This window comes from Onychostruthus taczanowskii, unplaced genomic scaffold (assembly GCF_017590055.1).
Source record: "Onychostruthus taczanowskii isolate IOZ18803 unplaced genomic scaffold, ASM1759005v1 scaffold138, whole genome shotgun sequence".
In the NCBI taxonomy this organism is placed as follows: Eukaryota; Metazoa; Chordata; class Aves; order Passeriformes; family Passeridae; genus Onychostruthus; species Onychostruthus taczanowskii.
In genome coordinates, this window is record NW_024498551.1 from 1,125,886 (window position 1) to 1,145,662 (window position 19,777).

General features: G+C 65.5%; 3 protein-coding genes across 6 annotated transcripts; 2 read left to right on the forward strand and 1 right to left on the reverse strand.

The window, feature by feature from the left end:
* The first annotated feature begins 635 nt into the window (after positions 1-635).
* Positions 636-3,726, forward strand: LOC121332160 (mothers against decapentaplegic homolog 6-like). 2 transcript variants are annotated; one of them, XM_041397301.1, is made up of 4 exons: positions 636-761; positions 1,125-1,538; positions 1,672-1,770; positions 2,385-3,726. In XM_041397301.1, the coding sequence occupies exons 2-4, from the start codon at positions 1,145-1,147 to the stop codon at positions 2,918-2,920; spliced, it is 1,029 nt and encodes a 342-aa protein (XP_041253235.1). In that variant the 5' UTR covers positions 636-761; positions 1,125-1,144; the 3' UTR covers positions 2,921-3,726. The 2 variants fall into 2 exon arrangements, with proteins under 2 accessions (XP_041253235.1, XP_041253236.1); XM_041397302.1 differs by having other exon boundaries at positions 1,672-1,755.
* LOC121332155 (collagen alpha-2(I) chain-like) lies at positions 3,463-6,956 on the reverse strand. The gene is made up of 6 exons (XM_041397291.1): positions 6,467-6,956; positions 6,075-6,331; positions 5,322-5,583; positions 4,720-5,068; positions 3,740-4,665; positions 3,463-3,500 (listed from the first exon to the last, which is right to left on the reverse strand). Exons 1-6 carry the CDS (start codon positions 6,954-6,956, stop codon positions 3,463-3,465), a joined length of 2,322 nt encoding a protein of 773 aa, XP_041253225.1.
* Positions 4,021-17,902, forward strand: ZBTB7B (zinc finger and BTB domain containing 7B). Of its 3 annotated transcripts, none has more exons than XM_041397299.1 (3): positions 4,021-4,067; positions 14,512-15,515; positions 16,370-17,902. In XM_041397299.1, the coding sequence occupies exons 2-3, from the start codon at positions 14,521-14,523 to the stop codon at positions 16,788-16,790; spliced, it is 1,416 nt and encodes a 471-aa protein (XP_041253233.1). In that variant the 5' UTR covers positions 4,021-4,067; positions 14,512-14,520; the 3' UTR covers positions 16,791-17,902. The 3 variants fall into 3 exon arrangements, with proteins under 3 accessions (XP_041253233.1, XP_041253232.1, XP_041253234.1); XM_041397298.1 differs by lacking the exon at positions 4,021-4,067 and adding an exon at positions 5,153-5,287; XM_041397300.1 differs by lacking the exon at positions 4,021-4,067 and adding an exon at positions 5,200-5,226.
* Positions 17,903-19,777: the final 1,875 nt, after the last annotated feature.

Consider the following 19,777-nt stretch of genomic DNA (forward strand, 5'->3'; position numbering starts at 1 on the left):
ACCCTGCCCCATTGCTGCCTGTGCTGGTGCCTGGCCCCAGCACAGGGGAAGCTCTGCATGCCCTGTCCTCGGCAGCAGCACTGGCGCCAGTGTGGCCTCCCTTATCTCGGCGGGAAGTCAGGAGCAGGAAGCCTGGCCCGGCGCGGGATAAGGGTCCCGTTTACATTAGCTCCTTTGTTGTGGAGCAGGCTCCCACCCTCACCCACTGCCCGCGGGGGGGGGCCTGCCTAGGTCAAGAACTGAGGGGCAACAGAAACCCTTGCCCAAGATGCCATGAGGGGCTTAGGTGGTCCTTGCAATGGTCCCTGTGAAGACACGAGTAGGGATGGGGTCTGCCAAGATGGTGCCCTGCTGCTGTGCCTCATGGCCTCCCCCTGCCCAGATCAGCTACTCAGGTGGACCCTGCCCTGTGGTTGTGCCCTGGTGTCTGTGGTGCTTTTTGGGCTCCTGGCTGTACCTGGCTGCCTTGGTAGCATGGTGCTGGGCATCCCTGACCGCTGGAGCCCACGCATCTTGTGCCTGCTGTGTGCTGGTGTGGTAGCCCTGACGTGGTGGGCCTGGCGGTGGCTCAGCCCCAGGGCTGGCTGGGATGAGGGAAATCAATGAATTCCCCAAACGGGAAGGTCCGGGGGAGGGGAGAGTGTCCCAGCACAGGAAAAAGTCCAGGCAGTGACGCGTGACGGGCAGAGCAGTGCCGGCCGCCCTGAGAGCACAGCCCCATGCAGTGCCCTGGAGCCTCTCACCCACCTCCACCACCCACCGTGAGTGAGACCCTCTTCTGCAGGGACCCCTTTCCCAGCCCCACAATAGGGGGGTGAGAGGGGAGCGGGTGGGTGCTGTGGGCAGGAGCATATGGACCCCTGCCCTCGCTGTCTGAGCACAGGCAGGTTCCCCAGCAGTGAGGGTTGTTTTTGGGCTCACGTCTGATGTGACCTTGGGGATGCCAGTACACCTTGAAGCAGCACCGTGCCCTCATAGTGGGGATGACAGCAGCAAATCCAGGCAAAGCAGCCTTGCCAGGGATCTGGGTGGACAGAGGAAGATGCACAGGGTCCCCATTGGGATCCCCCCGGAGGCACAGCTCTCTGAGGGCACGGGGGGTGATGCCTGTCTCCATCCTGCAGGTGGTCCCCACGACCACCCCATGTTCCGTTCACGCCGTGCTGGGCTGGTGCGGAGGCTGTGGCGGCAGCGCTGTGCAGCAGCCAGCCCCGAGGATGGCCCCGGTGCCCTCAAACCAGCGGTGCATGCCCTCTTCAAGAAGCTGAAGGATGAGGAGCTGGAGCTGCTGGTGCAGGTGGTGGAGAGCCGGGGCGCCTGGGAGTCTGGCTGCGTTTTGGCACCACGGGGGGACCCACGAGGGGTCAAGCAGGGACTCCCCCCTCAAGTCCTGCTCTGTCGCCTCTTCCGCTGGCCTGACCTCCACCAGTCCCATGAGCTCAAGCACCTCTGCTACTGTGCTGGGGGCCAGGGGGCCTGCGGGGACTTGGCTGGGCTGTGCTGCAACCCCCATCATTTCAGCCGCCTGGCTGTAGCTGGTGAGTGCTAGCGGCAACACTGGGGGCTGCCTCGCCCACCCAGGCTCTGACCCCTGCTCTCTGGGGCTGGCTCAGGGCTCCAGGGGGGCAGGATGCACTCCCAGCCTTTTATTTCCTTCTCTCTCCCCTGCAGAAACCCCGCCACCCCCCTACTTGAAGGCATCCCGTGGTCCGTCCTGGCCAGATGAGCCTCAGCTCATGGAGTTCAGCTACAACGGTGGGGACTGGTGCGGTAAGATGGGCCCACCACCCTCCACAACCCTCTGCCACACCCAGCAGGCAGGAGGGCACTGGGCAGGGCTGAACCCCTGAGTCAGAAGCAGAGATTGGAGGGGACAGAACATGAAAATCAGGGAATGGAGCCAGCAGTCACTCCCAGCAGGAGGAAAAGGCTCCGACAGGGGATGAGGGGTTCCTGCTGGGGGAGCAGTCTGGGCCCAGACGCCCCCCCGCCACTGAAGCTCCTGTTATTTTTGGCAGCACCAGGCTCCCTGCTGGAGGAAGCGCTGCCTATGGGGACACACACAATGTGCCTTGACGCACACAGCCCCAGCTCCCGCCTGGCTGCTGGCCACCAAGGCCACCAGCTGCCACTGCCCCACCTTCCCCTGCACTCAGGGACCAACCCCCCGCACAGCCCTCCCCCACCCCTTCACCACGGTACTTGCGGACTGGGAACAGCTCCAGAGGCTCACACCCAGCGCGGGACTCTGTGCTGAGGCATCCCTGGTGCGGCCACGTCCATCTATCTGTCCTCATATGCCCTCTGTGCCCACTCCCCTTGGCCCGTCCAGCTGCTTGGCTCAGTCACGTCCGGGTGGTGACAGCTCTGCTCTCCCCTGCCAGACACCAGTCTCTCATGGAGCACCCTCAAGGATGGCTGTTGGTGCAAACTGGCTTACTGGGAGTACCGGACGCGCGTGGGCCGCCTCTACGCCGTGCACGAGGCATCAGTGAACGTCTTCTGCGAGCTGCCGTGGGGCAGTGGCTTCTGCCTGGCCCAGCTGCCCGCCGCCTACCGCAGCTGTGCTGTCCGGCGGGCACGGGGCAAGATCGGCCGGGGGCTGCTGCTGAGCCAGGAGCCCGGCGGCGTCTGGGCGTACAACCGCAGCGAGCACCCCATCTTCGTCAGCTCGCCCACCCTGAGCCCCCCCGGTGCCTGCGGGCTCACTGTCCTCAAGCTGCTGCCTGGCTACTCGGCAAAGGTGTTCGATTATGAGTGGGCAGGGGACAGAGGGGGCTGGCAGCTACCTGGGGAGGGACCCTGTGACCCCCACAGTATCCGCATCAGCTTTGCCAAGGGCTGGGGACCCTGCTACTCTCGGCAGTTCATCACCTCCTGCCCCTGCTGGCTTGAGGTCCTGCTGAACCAGCCACGCTGAGGCTCAGGCTGGTGGGGGGGGGTGCCAGGGAGCTCCCCCAAAGCAGGTTCACAAACTGGGGGGCCATTCTACTGTTCCTCAGCCTGTGTCTTCCAGGGCTGTGTCGCAGCTGGGGACTCTGTGCCTCAGTGCTGACTGGATGCAGTGCCCCTCTTGCATGGTTCACCACCTTGCCAGCACCTGCTTCTCCCAGTCATGGGGCTCTCAGTGACACAGGGCACTATTTAATATTTTTTTAATATTATTTTAATGTTTAAATTTATAATAATTTATCTATTTTTATTTAAAAAGCAGAGCATGAGGCAGAAGTCCCCATTGTCAGGGCCAGGCCTGGGGGGTGGCAACAGGGCCGGTGAGGACAGGGGGAGCAGGAGAGAAGGGAGGTGAGAGGAGTGGGGAGGAGGGGGAGCTGTGGGCCTAGGTGTCACTGCAGACACGGGAAATGAGAGTGAACTGGTACGGCTGGGGCTGGGGGAGATGGGGCAGGTGTCCTCAGCTGGAGTGCGGGACAGGTTAGAACATCTGGATAGGTGTGGGGCAGGTTAGAACATCTGGATAGGTGTGGGGCAGGTTAGAACATCTGGAAAGGTGCAGGGCAGGTGCAATGAGGGGGGAGCAGGTGAGCACCCCTGGGGTGGGGACCGGTTCAGGGTTACCCAAGCGAGGTCCCTGGCCCGGGGGGTCCTTCAACCGTTCTGGCAGCATGGGGGAGCCCCGAGCAAGTGCAGCCGAGGGGATCCCGGATTGCCCGAGTCGTATCTGCTGTTTTTAACCTAAATAAACGGTGCCACCGGCACCAAGAGACACCCGTGTCCCTACGCGTATCGGTGCCGCCCACGGGGCTCGGCTCCGGGAGCCAGCAGTGCCCTCTGCAGGCAGCTGCCGCGGACCGCGATGACCACCCGGTCCTTCCTGCCACGCCGCCGGCCCGGCTGAGCCCGCGGCCCCCGCCCGGCCCCGGTCTTGGCCCCGCCGAGAGAGGTGAGTGCGACCGCACCGTCGGCGTCGCCTCGGGGGAAGCAGGGAGAGAGAGACACCGGGAGCACAGCCGCAGGCAGTGGCAGAGCGCAGCGGCGATGGCGAACCGTAGCCCGAGGGGACGGGCGGGGAGCGATGAAGCCGGGGGTCGGTGGCAGCCGTGCGGAGGGTGAGGTAGTTCTGCGGGTTCCCCCCTCCGCCCCGCGGAAGCCCCGAGCCGGGCGGGCCGGTACCCTGGACGGGGATGCAGGTGCACGGTCAGACGGACGGAGCTGGGGGGAGCGAAGCGGGTGGCTGGGCGAGGCGCGGCGGCAGGTGCCCGGTACCGGGGCTTGGCGAAGGGGTGGGGGGTCCCGTTCTCGGCCCCGGAGCGGCCCCCCCGCCCACTGACATAACGTCTGCGCGGGGCCGTGTTTGCCTTGGCAGCCCCGGAGCGGCGGTGGCTCCTCACACTTTCCGCTAGCGCCGGGCAGTGGCCGCGCTCGGAGCCAGGCGCGGGGGGGCCGGGGTGAGCCGAGGTGAGCCCCGGGGCCGCCGCTGCCTCCCTGAGCCGGCAGCGGCCAAACAGGTTGCGCGGGGCCCGCGCCCAGGCACCTGCGGAGGAGCCACCCTGCTGGGGGCCGCCGCGCCCCGCTCCAGCGCCGCCGAGAACAGGGGGCTGCTCCCTGCGCTGCGCCCCCGCCTGCCCGGCACCCCGCGGTGCCACGTTCTCCGTGTCCAGCTCTCCATCGCCCCGTCCCCGGCACTCCAGTACCCCGGTGCCCGCTCTTCGGTGCCCGGTTCCCCGAGCCCAGCTCTCCACACCCCGTACCTCACCCTACGCACGGTTTCCCGTGCCCGGCACTCGAAACTCTCCCTCGGTGTACACTTCTCGGTTCTTACCCCCCCGTGCCCGGTTCCCCGCCCCCCGTGTCCGCGGGGCGGAGCGGGCAGTGCCGTGCCGGCCCCGGCACTCGGCGGCCGCAGCGGGCGGGGCGCGCTCGGCGCCTGGCACCGCACTCGGCGCCGGTGGGGGCCGCAGCGGGGCCGTCCCGTGCTCTCCTGCCCAGGCCGGGGGCCGACCCCCGCCCGATCCCGTTAACCGCCTCTGACTCAGCCGCCCCCCACCCGCGCGCCCCGGTCCCGGGGGGCCCGCAAGACCCCCGCCCTCCCGAGGGGGGTGGGGCGGGGCTGATGGGCGGGGCAGCCCACCAATCGGACGCGTGACCGCCGGCGCGCTGCCCAATGAGGAGGCGGGGGCGGGCGCTTCCTGGAGCCCCGGCGGCGGCGGCGGCGGCGGCGGCGGCAGCAGCAGTGGCCGGGGGGCGGGCGGGGCGCGGCGGCGGCAGGTGAAGGCGGAGGCGGGGCCGTGGCTCCGGGACCGGTCTGTGGCTCGGGCGGGGTGCGCAGGTGAGCGGCAGTGGGTGGGAGCGGACGGACCTACCGGCGGGGTTGCGCGGAGGTGCCGACCCACCGGCAGCGGGATCGGGACGGGGACCGGTGCGGCGACAGCTTTTGCCGCCCGGTTGCGGTGAGTCGCGCTGATTTGGGATGCTGCGGGCGGCGGGTGGGCACGGTTGGCACGCGATCACTGCACGGCCCCTCTGTCCCCGCCCGCCGCCGGAGCCGGTGGACACGTCGCCCGTGGGGCGGGGGGTGTCACTCGTGGGCTGTTCCCGGTCCCTGCGCACGGGGCTGCGGGAAATCTGTGACATCGGCAGGTCCCCGCTGCGTGCCGGGGCGGCTGCCAAGGCTCCGCTGTGGTCCTGTTGCGGTGCTGCTCCATCCAGCCAGGGTCCCCCGCAGGTCTCCCACGGGTGACTGCGTTCTGCCACCCTCCCTTCCTAACCTGGTGAGCAGCTTGGCGGCATGCCTGGCGCACCGGGTAGGGACGGCACCGTTGCAGGAGGAAGGCAACTCAGAGAGCCCCTTCTGCACCGGTATTGGTAGAGTTGGAAGGTATTCCAGTGTCCCAGCACGCTGTGCCACGCTGGTGAGCCCCGGCCCTGGCACACCGGCAGCAGCAGTGGGTGCCTCGGCTCGGCTGTGCAGTGGTCCCCCGGGATCGGTGTCATGGTAGCACCTGCCAAGCACCGGTGGACTCTGCCCCGTGCGCCCAGCCCTGCCGTACCTGTCCTCGTCCCCCTGGCTGGCTGCCCCCGGCCGCTGTTTGCCCGGGGCGGGGTGCGGTATTTACCCTCCCGCCGGAGCAGATCCACGTCTTGGGCCACAGCCGCCCTCGATCCGTGGCTGCGTTCACTTGGCGAGGGGATACAGTGCCAGTTTTGTCGTGGGGTGAGTCGCACTGTACCTCGGTTTCCCCCACCACAGCCTGGCAGGCGCGGGGGGCAGCCTGGGATCCCCGGCACTGCCCGGGCACGCGGCAGCTGCAGCCACTCAAGGCTTCGGTGGTGATGCTGGTGCTGGGAGGGAGGGAGGGACTGAGCTCGGGAACTTAAAAGTGGGTGCATGGAGAAGGGGAAACTCTGGCACAGCAGAGAGAGAGTGGGGCAGCAGGGCTAGGAGTGTCTGCCGGGGATGGGTGCGGAGGTGAGCATAGGGAGGTGACAGCTGTGTGGGCGGGCATACCCGTGTCGGGTCCTGGGGACCCTCCGAGACCCCCTGCCTGGGCGCAGGCTGCCCCCAGCGCTGCGGTGCTGAGCCCGGGGCTGTGGCAGCGCGGCTCTGCCAGCTGCTGCCGTGCACCCTCAGTGCACACGTGGCACGAGCGCGACAGGCCTGAGCACACGGGGGCGGGGGGGGCACGGCGGGGCTGCGGGACCCGCGCGGCCCCCGCTGCACCCCAGCCCTCGAGGGGTGGCTGCCGCTCCGTGCGTGAAGCAGGAACTTCTCCTTCAGGGCAGGCAGCGGATGATGAAACCGAGGAGAAATCTCTCCTGGCAGCGTGTGGGCTGCTGGCGGGAGCCCCCGGGAGCCTGCGCTCCCCCTGCGCCACCACCGCTGCCTTCCCATGGTAACTCCACGGCGGGAGCAGGCAGGGTGCCGGTGGGAGCGGCCGCCCCGTCTGGAGGATTGGCGCCCGCCTGGCTCCCCGTGGCAGCACTGGCGTCCCTGACATGCCCCGAGAGCTGCATGTCCACACCCCAGCAAGCCCCAGGGCGGTCAGAGGACCTGGTGAGGGGCTGGGCTGAGACCCGTCTAACTCGCTTCGTGCCAGGAAGATGGCGCTTGGGTAGCCATGCAGGCAGGGGAGGTGGTGATGCCGGGGCTCCGGGGCTGTGGCCAGTGACCTTCAGTGCACCCGGGCATGCTGTGTGCCCAGCGCTGGGGAGGTCGGTTGACATGCAGGATGGTGCAGTGGGAGCCATGGTGCCTGGGTGACTTGTGTCCCCAGAGCTTCTGGCATGACTTGGTGAAGCCCTGGGCAGGCAGGGGGACCAGCCCGGGTGAGGGAAAATGAAAGCAGGTGATGCGGAAGGAGAAGTAGGTCAGGCGAGCTCTGGCCTCTCCCGGCAGCCTTGGTTGTACTGCGTGCTCCACTCTGCCCAGCTGTCTCTGTCATGTCCCCAGGCCCCGTGGGCATCAGCTGGCATGGGAGTGGGTAGGGGGGTCCTGCTGCCAGGCACTGAGTCTGGGGCAAGGTGGGTGCCAGGCACTGCCTACACTGAACACCAGGGTGGAGAATGTGGCTGTGCTGGCTGGCATTCATTGGTACAGTGACACCCCAGCAGTTTTGCTTTGATTCCCCTCCCCTGGGCAAGCATCAAGGCACAGGGCTTGGAGCCATAGCAAGGGCGGACAGGAGGATTATCAGCCCCACTGCAGGGCCAAGGAAGAGAAGGGAAGAGGCCCTTGTGCCCTGCCTGGGTGGCACAAGGCAGCTGGTGTGGTGCAGTCATCACGGTGGGCTCTGGGGACAGCCCATGCCCCACAGAGGGGCTCCAGAGAGGCTGCCCATGCCTGCTGCATGTGGAGCCATGGGGCATTGCCCTCCCCTTGCTGCAGGGCTGGCTGGGGTCTCCTCAGTGGCGCTCTGTGGGTTGGAGCGGCTGCGGCGGGCACGGCCTCGCTGTCAGTGCTGTGTGGGCTCGGGGGGGCTGGGGGGGATTAGAATCGCCTGCCCCCCTTCCCTCCCCGGGATCAGCCGTGGGCAGCGGGGAGCTGGCAGCAGGCAGCTGCCGTGGGGGCGGAAGCCGGGCTATTTTGGAGGGTGTGGAGGGGGGGCTGTGGGCTGGCACTGTCCTTGCCAGGTGACCCCACCAGGACCAGCACCACCCTGGTGCGAGGATGGAGCACTGGGGGCCAGCCTGTGCCACTGGTGATGCTCAGTCCCCGAGGTGCTGTGAGGACATGAACCCTGCATATTGAGTAGGAGGTGCCACCAGCTGGGGGGGCCCTTGGGGCTGTGCAGCACAGTGGGACCCAGGGGGTCTGGCTGCCCTCCAAGGGGTTCCCGTGACCGTGCTGCAGGGCCAGCAACTCCAGAGCCAGCTCACCCTGGGGCCAGTGAGCAGGCCCAGTTGTAGGTGAGCGGCCTGTCCCAGGCTGGTGGCTGGCAGAGCCTTGCCTTCCTTGCCTTCCTTCCTTCCTTCCTTCCTTCCTTCCTTCCTTCCTTCCTTCCCTTCCTTCCCTTCCTTTCCGCCTGTGCCTCAGCCATCTCCTTGGCACATTGGGATGGCCAGAGGTGACACACAGAGGCCACATGCCCTTGGCCACATCTGTCCTGGGCAAGCATGTGGCCATGGCACGCCATGCCCTGGCAGGTCAGGGTGCTGCTCTGTGTCAGGACGTGATGCAGGAGATGGGGTTGCCCATCCTGCCATTGGAAGAGGAGCTGGGATGAGGCCATGTCCCCTCACTGGTGACACTGGTCAGGGTGCCACTGACCAAGGCAAGGGTGGAGCTTGGAGATGGATGGATGGATGGATGGATGGATGGATGGCTGGATGGATGGATGGATGTTAGCCCATCTTCCCCAAAGGCCAGCACCTCCCCACCTGGCCCCCCAGGTAGGCAGCCCGATGCCCCCCCAGCCAGGGCGAGCAGCAGTTTGTGGCCAGCGCCTGGGTGGTTGCAACACCCCCAGGGTGGGGGGGCCACGGTGACTCACCCCATCCTGGCCACCAGTAGGAACCCTGACTCAGGGCTGCGTGCCCATGCCGTGCCATGCCCCTCCCTGCCCGCCTCGCCCACCTTATCTCCCGCCCTTAGCACCTGGCACACCTGGGCCAGGGGGGACTGGCGCCATTCCCCTCCTTTATGGGGAACAAAGGGCAGGGGAAGGGTTGGCAGCAGGTGCCACAGCCCTCCTCCTTCCCTCCTGTCCTTTCTCCCTCCCTCCCTCGCTCCCTCCCTCCTTCCCTCCCTCCCTCTCACGAATGCTGTCCAGGGCTGTGCCCTGTTTTGTGCCCCCCACTGGAGCAGCCTGGAGCATTGTGGCAGTGCGGTGGGCAGTGCTGCCCACAACCCTGTGCAGGCTGTGTGCTGCCTGCACTCTGGGCACTGAGTGACCCGTGGTACCACGGCTGGCTCCTGCCCAGCACAGGGTCCAGAGTGATGGGAGAGGTGGGATACCATGGAGGGCACACTAGCAATGCCCCTCTGCCCATCTCCACTGCCTGCCCAGGGGCTCTTGCACAACCCAGCTCCTTCCGTCAGCATTGCTGGGGCTGGGCCCGAGCCCTTTGCTGTCTGGCTGCTGTGGGGCTCTTCCCCTTTCTGCCTGGCCTGCTGCAGACGGCCCCAGCACTGGAGCCTGCCGGGCCATGCCAGGGTGCCGCAGTGCAGGTGCCCCTGACCGGTCTGGCGTGGGTTGCCTGGGCGGGTGCTGGTGCTGGTGGTGGGGTGTGGGGCGCGCTCTCCGGGCTGCTAATTGCTGTTTAGCTGGGGACACAGAGGGTGTAATTATGGGGGGATTGCGTGAATGTGCAGCCCGGCCGGGGAGCCCACGAGTGCCCCTGCCCAGGGAGTGGAGGGGGTCAGGCAGCATAGTCCAGCTGGGCCATCACTGCTTCCCACATTCCCCATGGGATCTCAGGAACCTGCTCCAAGGGGAGAGCAGGACAGGAATCCATGGGACCGGGGGGTGGCTCCAGGGCTGGCCGGGCAGGCTGCAGCATGCTGCACCAAGCCCTGCCCTGCTCCCGCCGAGCACAGGCGCCCTCGCAGCCCGGCTGGGCTGGCCATGGCCAGTGGCGAGCACCCAGCGCCCTGCCTTGGGGCACACGGCAAGGTGAGGGCCTGTGTGATGCCGCGGCACGGGGGGGCAGGGGCACACGGCTTGGGGACGATGTTAGTGGCGGGGAAGGCATACTTGTGGTACGGGTGCCTGTCCTGGCAGTGCTGGGAATTTTCTCCCGTGGGAGTGGGCCAGGGGATGCCCCGTGCCCGGTTCCGGGCTGGCGCCCCACGGCGCAGTACCGGCCGCAAAGAGTTAATGCCGTGTGTGTTCTGGGAAGCGGGGCTGGGAGGTGCGTGACCCGGGGTGTGGGCGTCGACTCCTTTTGAGGTGGGATCCTGAGCTCAAGTGCAGCGGGGAGCGGGGCCAAGTTCACACAGCACCCTGCCTTCCCCTCCCTGCCACTCGCGGGCCGCCAGCCGGGCCGCGCCGCAGCGCTGAGCCACGCCAGGACACGGGGCAGGTGAGCTGCACACCCACCCTGCCATCACTGCTGCTGTGGTGGAGGAAGTTGCCAGGGTGGTGGGAACCCAGTGTGGCACTGGACAATGGGAGATCTGGGCCAGCTGCTTCAGCACCAGCAGGCTGTGGGACGTTGGTGCTGCCTGAGCCCTACACCGTGCTTACTGCCGATGGGGTGGGGGGGGATGGGATGGGATGGGACGAGACGAGTGGCGAGATCTGGGTCACTTTGGTTTGGCAGAGCAGGGCCCACACCCTACAGCGGCAATGCCAGGCGGCTGGATGTGGCAGTGGGGTAGGTTTTGGCAGCAGGAGGGGGCCAGGATGCCAGCACAGTGCCAACAGGCTGGGTGGGCGGCATGGGGACTTTGCTTTTTGTCCCTGTCACAGATGCCAGGAGTGGCTCTGGCAACATTGCTAGTCCTGCTCCACCGTAGCAGGGATGCCCTGTGTCCAGCCTCCGTGGCAGCTGTCGTGCCGGGCTGGCACTGGCCCCAGGTGCAGTGCTGCCTGGCACTGAGGCAGCCCTGGGCCACGGTGCTCAACCCCCTTCTCAGTGCTGATGGCTGATGTCCCATGCTCTGTGTGTGAGCAGGCCAGTGTCAGGGGGCCTGAGCAGTGCCATGGGGCTCATGCTCAGAGCTGTGGGGTGGGGGACTGTTTATCCTCTTTCATCTCCAAACCATTTCCTTTTGTCTCTACTTGTTCTTTTCTTCTTTCAAAGAGCAGTGCTGCTCTCCCCACTTCCTCCAGCAATGAGACCCCCAGCATGTGCTTGCTACAGGGTCGCCAGCTGAGCCAGACCCTGGCCACCACCTTCCCTGCTGGGCAGACAGAGGGGCTGCACAGCCCCTGCCCTCCCACACCACCCTCCACACTGTGGCCATCGGCACCTGGGCCACTGCTGTTCCCAGTTGGCTTCAGGCAGTGGCAGGGTGGGGGGCTTGCACAGCCCGGACTCCTGGGTCCACGTCCTAGATCCCAAAGGGTGAGGGGCCCCACGGGGTGAGGGGCCAGGGCGACTGCACTGCGCTCCCCTTCCGGGGTGACTCATTCTCCCCAGTGGGGCTGTGAAGTCCCTCGACAGCATTTGTGACTCTTGTGACCGAAAGCAGGGGCACTTGGCAGCAGCCCAGTGTGGGGACCGTGCTCCCCAGGACCTCTGCTCTCCTTCCCCATGGGGAAGAGGTTGGGAGATCTCCCCTAGACATCCTTTTCCACCTCACACCTCCCGCTGTCCCCAAGCCGGGCCCAGTGCTCAGCGCAGGCTGGCATTGTGCCCTCACCCAGGGTGCCATGCCTGCTTGGTGGCATGGGACACGGCCTGTCCCCATGTGGGAGGGGTGCTGCAGGGGCTCCACCCCGCTGCCTGTGGCCCTGCCTGGGTGGCTGGACCCCTGGGACGGAGGGAGCTGGTGGGTGGGTGGAGCCTGGCCATGGTTGTCCCAGGCAGCCTGGGCTGGCAGAGGCATGTCAGGGTGACCTGGGCAGACATTGTTCCTGCTGCCACCCGCCCTGCATGGGAGCCAGCTCAGCACGGGGAGCAACTCCCCCTTTCCTTTCCTCAGTCCCCTGCTTCAGCCGAAATGTGCCCAGCCACAGCATTGAGGTAACCAAGAAAGCTCTGGCGTGGCGAGGCCATGGGCATCACCACTGCGTCCTCCCAGCCATCATCTCCAGCAGCAGCCAGGGAATGCTGGGGGCCGGGGGCGGCTCCGGTCCCCTCACACCTCATCCTCTGCCATTTCCTTATCACTGCGGTGATCTCCTCGACGGCAGCACCCGCTCAGCATGTGACTTCGCTCCAGTGAGGAGGATGTGCGGGGGGGTGGGGGTGTCAGCCGTAAGGGGCGGTTTGGTGCGATGGAAAATCCCCCTCCTGTCACCGCCGCCTCGCCCCCACCCTGCCCCAGCCCTGCAGCTATGTCTGGTGGCACTGAGTCCTGTGGCTGCTCACAGGGGTCCCAACTCCCTTACCATACCTCTGCCGGTGATTTCTGTGACATTGGCAGCACGGAGGCTGTGTCCATCTGCACTGGGACATGATGGGGCTGGTGCCCGTGCCCGTCCCACAGAGCACCTTGCTGGGATATGACAGGGTCTCAGCTGCTACCCTGTGCCCAGACACCCCCATGGGCACGTGCCAGTGGGTGCCATCAGTCTTGTGAGTGCCCTGTGCCCAGATGCCTTGTGGGGCTGGAGGTGCTGTGGGGACCAGGGCAGAAGGGAGGCTGTCCTGGTGCCAGCGCTGGAGGAGGCAGTGTTGGAGGACACAGTGCCACTTTATCCTGGGACAGTCCTGGGGGTCCGTGGGGCACTGGCAGGTGCCCCATCCCTGTCATCCCTCTCCAGCTGCCCAAGCTGTGGCAGGGGGTACTTGCCCCCCTGCTTAATCCTGCCCCAGCAGCTAATCCTGCCTAATCCCACTGGGGGCTGTCACTGCCTGTTGGCTCCCAGGGCCCTGATGGTTTAATCACCCCTAATCCGATCACCCCCACCTCGGCAGGCAGAGGGGACCTCAACCGGTGGTGGGATGGGCTCCTGCCAGGGAGGGGGGCTTGGCCGTGGGTGCTGGCGCCAGCATCCCAGGCGGTCGGCACTGCCTGGCTCCCAGTTTCAGGGGCGGCTGCCGCCTGCCCTGCCGGTCGGGCCTGCTCGGCAGCGGCTGGGGCGGCTCCACAGCCGGTTGCTCCGGGGCCGTTCCCAGCTGCCTGCCGAGGCAGCCCCAGCTGGCAGCCGCCCAAGCGCAGGGAGCGGCCGGCTTGGGGATGGGCCCCTGTGCCGGGGGCCGTCGCCCGCGCCGCCCCTCCATGGGCAAGAGGGGGCACGTCCCCCACGCCCGCCTGCCGACGGCACAGTGTGGTTTGGCACGGCCTGGTGGGTTTGGGGTGGATGGGCCTGGCATGGCTCAGCGTTGCCTGGCACGGCTTGGCGATGGCCAGTGCCACATGCCGCCGTCCACCATGGCTCGGCTTGGCGTGGCACAGCTCTGGCAGCATCGAGAGCCACAACCCAGAGGAGGTACCTGCCTCTGCCTCCCACAGGCTGCAGTTGCTCGACTCCCATTCCACTGTCACCCAGCAGTGCCAGTGTCACCCAGCAGTCTGGCTGGCTGCAAGGGCCATAGCTGGGCATGGTGTCACAGGGCAGGCTGCAGCCCTAGAGCTGCCACTGCTGCCTGCAGCCTGCCTACAGGTTGTGAGGGTCATGGGCTCCCCCTTCCCACCTGTGCTGGCTCCACATGTGGGTCCCTGGTGGTGCACCATGGGGACCACAGTGGGAGTGTGAGAAGTGCTGGGTTTAGGGCTGAGGCCAAGCTCTGCCAGCTGCAGCGTGGGAAAGGCCTGACTGGCGCAGGCTGGGCTTGGCTGGGCGAGGAGTGGCCCCGGGCTGGGGCACAGGGGGAGGGAGGGGGCCCAGTCCCGACCAGGAGCGGGGGCAGGAACCGGTGGCACAGGTGCTGATCCTAATCTGCCGTGGCAGGAAGTGTGGCCCCTGTTCCCAGCCCAGCTGGGCTCCACGGGGCGGCCCCCGGCCCTCAGGGTGCTCTTCCCAGCGTTCGCCCGCCCACCCGTGCCTGCTGCCAGTGAGGCCCATGTTCCCAGGACGGGGTTGCTGGGAGCCAGTGGCTGCGCCTGGCCGTGGCGGTGGGCTGGGGGGATTGTGGGTGGGCTGGCGCAGGAAGTGCTGCACCTCGCTGCTGTTCAAAGGCACCACGCTGAGATTTCTCCCTTTGCTGTGGCGGCGCGGGCGGCTGGGTGCTGGTGGTAGTGGAGGAAGCGTGGAGGCCTGTGGTGGGGGGCCTGCGCCCGCCAACCTTCACATAGCATTGAGGGAGCTGAGCACAGAGCTGGGCCCCAAGCCTGCCCCAGTTCAGTGTCCCACTGAAACCCCAGTGCCACCCAGCACGTACAGGGAGCCTTCCTCGTGCCCTGGCTCCATGACAGTGATGCTCCAGCTGCAGTGTTTCTTCCAAGTGCTCTCTCCCAGCATGTTCCTCTGTCAGTCAAGCAGCATCCTATCCTTCCTGCAGGTGAGGACGATGGCCAGCCCAGAGGACGACCTCATCGGCATCCCCTTCCCTGAGCACAGCAGCGAGCTGCTGAGCTGCCTGAACGAGCAACGGCAGCTGGGGCTGCTCTGCGACGTCACCATCAAGACGCAGGGGCTGGAGTACCGCACCCACCGTGCCGTCCTGGCTGCCTCCAGCCGCTATTTCAAGAAGCTCTTTGCAGGGCCGGGGCCGGGGCAGGAGGTCTGTGAGCTGGACTTTGTGGGGCCAGAGGCACTGGGTGCGCTGCTGGAGTTTGCCTACACAGCCACGCTGACCATCAGCAGCGCCAACATGGGCGAGGTGCTTCGTGCTGCCCGGCTGCTGGAGATCCCCTGTGTCATCGCTGCCTGCGTGGAGATCCTGCAGGGCAGCGGGCTGGAGGCACCCGGCCCCGATGACGGCGACTGCGAACGTGCCCGCCGCTACCTGGAGGCTTTCTCCACCCTCCCCGAGGGTGAGGTGCCTGCCCCGCCACCCCCCCGCCCCACCGCCCGCCGCAGCAAGAAGACCCGCAAGTTCCTGCAAGCCCGTGGTGCCCAGCTCAACAACCACGCCGAGGAGCCGCCCGCTGAGGCTGAGGGCTCCGGCAGCCCCCCGCCGCCCTCCCAGCTGCCCTCGCCGCCTCTGCCCGAGGGGCTGTCCCTGCCCTACGACAGCTTTGAGCTGCCTGAGGAGGAGGAGCTGCCCCCACACCCCTTTCCCTTCCCCTACCAGCCCCCCTTGTCCCCTGAGGAGGCAGCTTCTGACGATGACGCCATCGACCCCGACCTGATGGCGTATCTGAGCTCGCTGCACCACGAGTCGCTGGCGCCTGGGCTGGATAGCCCCGACAAGCTGGTGCGCAAGCGCCGCTCACAGATGCCCCAGGAGTGCCCCGTCTGCCACAAGGTCATCCATGGCGCCGGCAAGCTGCCTCGCCACATGCGCACGCACACGGGCGAGAAGCCCTTTGCCTGCCAGGTCTGCGGAGTCCGATTCACACGGTGAGTGCTGCTGGACGGGCTCTCCCCGCCTGACGTGTACCAAATGACATCCCCTGTGGCACCCCACCAATGCCAGTCCTACCAGGGCCTGGCCACAGGCCTGGCATGGTTCATGGGGTTTTGTGCACCCCCTGAGTGCTGCTGGACCAATCTGGGCTACCTGATGGCACACAGCACAGCACCCCTCTGCCAGTCCTGCCAGTGTGGTGCACATTCAGAGGGTCTTCTGCACCTCATGAGTGCTCTGGACCAACACAGCGTAGCCAATGGCATCCTCTGTGGCACCCCCTGCAAGTTCTCTTGTGGTGCAGTGGGGTTATGGGGCCTTCTGCACCTCATGAGTGCTGCTGGACTGACCTAAGGTACCCAGTAGCATCCCTGGTGGTGTCCCTCTGCCATAGCTGCTGGTGAAGTCAGGTCAGTGGGGTGTTCTGCACCCTGAGTGCCGCCAGATCACCAAGGCCTGATACCTGATGGCACTCATAGCACCACATCTGTCATGGTTGTGGTGCAGGTCCAGGGGAGTTTTCTGCACTATGTAAGCTCTGCCAGAGCAGCCTGGGGTAGCCGGCAGCATCCCCCCTGCCAGCAGCCAGCTGCATCTCAGCCATGCAGCCGTACGATGGCCCCTGCCCTGCCAGGCACACAGAGCCCTGCAGAGCATCCCTGCTCCCGGGTTTCCAGCACCATTGCCTATCTCTGGCTGCGGGTCTGTGTACAAATCACAAACGGGACGGGACCGCTAGGAACGTGTCTTGAGCTGTTTTATTTTCCAGCATCAGTCTCATTACATGATTATAACAACGAGAAGATGCTACTCAATGCCAATGTCTCCCTGTGTGTCCCACCTCCAGGAACGACAAACTGAAGATCCATATGCGCAAGCACACAGGTGAGCGGCCCTACTCCTGCCAGCACTGCAGCGCCCGCTTCCTGCACAGCTACGACCTGAAGAACCACATGCACCTGCACACAGGCGCCCGGCCCTACGAGTGCTACCTCTGCCACAAGGCCTTCGCCAAGGACGACCACCTCCAGCGGCACCTGAAGGGCCAGAACTGCCTGGAGGTGCGGACCCGCCGCCGCCGCCGCGATGAGCCGCCGCCGCCGCCCGCGGGGCCCCCGGGCCTCGACCTCTCCAACGGGCGGCTGGAGGGGCTGCGCCTCTCCATTGCCCGCTACTGGGCTCCAGGGCAGCCCGAGGAGGAGGAAGAGGAGCCGGAGGGTGAGGAAGGGCCACAGCCAGATGGCACTGTGCCGGTGGAGATGGCATAGGCAGGTGTCGTGCCGTTCCATGCCGAGCTGTGCCGTGCCCACTGGGGTTTCTGTTCCTGTTTTTCCCGTCACGGTTCATTCCTAGTTATGCAAAGGGGGAAACTCCCCTCGGCCGATTTGCACAAGGGGGTGGGGGGCCCCTACCACCCCCCACCGTGCCCGAGCCCACCTGGTCATGCCCAGGCGGGTGGTGGGGGGATTGGGACTTGGATGTCCCCCCACCAAACCCCTCGTGGATGCCAGGACCGGGCAGGGGCACCCATGGACCAAGGCCCCCCCCCAGGTGGGGAGAGCCCCCCCATCCTCTCCAGTGGGGGGGGGGGGCACTGCCCTACGCTGTGCATAGCTTGTCCCCACCTCCCCACTCCAAGCAGCCCCCCCCCGGCGAGCTCCCCTCGCCCCTGCACTCCCGGCTGCTTTCTCTTGGTTGCACTATTCGGGTGAGCCCACCCGGGTGTGGGGCAGCCCCGGCCCCCCCCGGACCCTTTCCCCTTCCGAAATCCCCCGGCCCTGTGGGACCCCCCCCTTCCCTGGGGTGGCCGGGCCCCCGCGGTCACCCCTCTGTCCTTTGCACATGCCCCCTGCAGGGCGCAGCCTCCCCGGGGGTGGAGGGGACCGGCACTATTTGTCTACAAATAAGAGTTTTATCTATATTTAAAAAGATGATGTAATATATTCCCCCCCACAGCCCCTCCGCTGCCAACCACCAGCGCTGCCCGGCCTCTGCCATGGGGTGCCGGGAGGGGTGATGGGGCCGGGGGGGCTCTGCTCCCGTCATGGCTTTAAAGTGCCTTATGGTGAACTTGAACCTTTTCGGCTACTTGAACCTCTCTGGTGTCAGGAACCAAACAAACCATGGGCGGGCGGCCCCCGCCCCGCCGGGCCGCCTCTGCCTGTCTGTATGTCTGTGTTTGTTTTTTTTTTTTTTAAAACGAAGGCTGCTTGGTAATAAACGGAGAAGCAGGGACTTCCCCCGTGTCCAGCTGTCTGTCCATTCTGCATCCCCGCCCTGGAGCAGCTCGGGACTGGGGGCACTGTGGGGCTGGGGACAGGGACATTGAGAGTCTGGGATACTGCAGGGATGGGGAGCAGGCACCGTGTGTGGGCTGGGGACACTGAGGGGTGGGGGCACTACAGGGAGGGGAATAGGGACACCATAAAGGCTGGGAAAAGGGATGTGTAGGGGCTGGAGGCACAGTGGGCATGGAGATGGTGACACCCAGGTGCTATAGATGGGGACTGGTGGGCATTGAGAGGCTGGGGTCACAGCAGGGATGCAGCCAGGGCAGCAAGGAGCTAGGGTATCACAAGGTCAGGACCATCACGGGATGGTGGATGCCAGCTGAGAGTACCAGGACTCAGGTGCCTTGAGGACCAGGTGATTTATTCACCAGCCCTTCCCCACCCAGTGGCTCTCAGCTTCTGCTGCACTGGTGGGGCTCCAGGCACATCCCAGCACCTGGACCCGTGGTTTTGCTGTCCCATGGCACTGTCCAGCTGTCACTGGGCCCTTGCCCTCGCTTTCACTGTTCTTGGCCTGCTGCTGGTAGCTGAAGTCTTGCTGGGAGGGAGGAGTGCAGTGTTGGCATCCAGTATCCCCAGAGCTGGGGAGGACAGGGAGCACTGCCACCCCACAGCCAGCCCTCGCCTGCAGAGCAGTCTGTTCTTGTAGCCCCCACCGCTGCCCACATCGCTCTCCTCACTCTTTTCCACCTCCTCCAGCTGGGCTCACAGCTGGGCAGCCGTTCTGGAGGGGAGCCCCGGGCCCTTGATCACGTCCTTGATCAGGTCCCTGATGCGCTGCAGCAGCCGCCGCCCTCGCTCCTGGCCCCGCAGCGCCCGCGCAGCGCCCGGCCGCAACCCCGCTGTCTCCTCCTCGTCACTCGAGTCCCTGCGGGGCACAGAGGGCAGGGCTGAGCTGCAGCCCCCCTGCACACCCACTGCAGCCCCCCAGCACCCCTCTGCTCACAGCTCCTCATCCCCAGCGTCGGGGTAGCTCAGGGGGGCCATGCAGACGGAGCAGGTGTTGTTCAGGGTTCTGTAGCACTCGCTGCAATACAGCCCTGTGGAAAACGGGGCTGTCAGGGGGGAACGGGAAATTTTCTGGGGAGGGGGTCCCCAAACTGTGGGGAGAGCTACCTTGGCATCTGGGTGTGATGCAGGTGCTGAAACCTGGCCGCCCAAGAAGCTGGTGGAGGCAGGAGACTTGTGGGCACAGGGTGATGCTCTGTGGGTCAATACCATCCTGGGGGGCCTTGACACAGACCCTCAGAGATACCACTGATCTCTTCCATCCCACCAGGGCTAACTTACCTGTATTCACAAATCTGCTGCCATCAACATACAGTTTTTGCCTGGTTCCTGCAAAGGTTCATCCCTTAAATCTTGGCATCTTGACTGCTCCACGGTGTGCAGCCAGTCACATGGAAAAGGTCCTTGCTTTTCAGTAAGGAGCAAAATGGCTTCATTTGAAGCTGATGTCACACACATGACTACTTCTCTCCCTGGTCCATTAGCACAGCTTGGTATTTTGCCAGTCAGCTTAGAGAGATCCAGTGATGTCCCTCTGGATTCCGAAGAGCCAGCAATAGCACAGTCAGAGATCAGCCCAAAGTGAATTTCTGGGCCTCCTGCATTGTTAGGGTGGTGGCTGCTATAGCCCATAAGCATGCTGACCATCCAGTTGCTTGGAGAAGGATGCCACTGGCTTTTGCCAACTTCCAAGAAGCTGTGTCGTCCCCATGGAGGCTACTTGTTGCCTTTTGTGCACACATCATGAAAAGAGTTTAGTTGTATCTGGAAGGCCTGAAGCTGGTGCTTCCATGGGCATCCCTTATGGTGTTGTTAAAACCAGTTCAACATTGTCAGGGCCATTCCAGGAATTCTTCAGGGCCTTTGATTGCCAAATGAAAGGGGTTGGCTACTAGTCCAAAATTTTGAATCTGTATGGGGCAAAATTCTGCCACTAACAAAACTCCTGTTATCTT

Bases quoted from the DNA above. Each gene is read 5' to 3' on its own strand.
- LOC121332160 (XM_041397301.1), top strand. From the start codon at position 1,145: ATGTTCCGTTCACGCCGTGCTGGGCTGGTGCGGAGGCTGTGGCGGCAG. The intron at 1,539-1,671 runs GTGAGTGCTAGC...TCTCCCCTGCAG, and splicing joins CAGCCGCCTGGCTGTAGCTG to AAACCCCGCCACCCCCCTAC. The intron at 1,771-2,384 runs GTAAGATGGGCC...CTCCCCTGCCAG, and splicing joins CAACGGTGGGGACTGGTGCG to ACACCAGTCTCTCATGGAGC.
- LOC121332155 (XM_041397291.1), bottom strand. From the start codon at position 6,956: ATGTCAGGGACGCCAGTGCTGCCACGGGGAGCCAGGCGGGCGCCAATC. The intron at 6,332-6,466 runs GTATGCCCGCCC...CCCACTTTTAAG, and splicing joins GTCCCCAGGACCCGACACGG to TTCCCGAGCTCAGTCCCTCC. The intron at 4,666-4,719 runs GTAGGGTGAGGT...CGGGCACCGAAG, and splicing joins CCGGGCACGGGAAACCGTGC to AGCGGGCACCGGGGTACTGG.
- ZBTB7B (XM_041397299.1), top strand. From the start codon at position 14,521: ATGGCCAGCCCAGAGGACGACCTCATCGGCATCCCCTTCCCTGAGCAC. The intron at 15,516-16,369 runs GTGAGTGCTGCT...TCCCACCTCCAG, and splicing joins TGCGGAGTCCGATTCACACG to GAACGACAAACTGAAGATCC.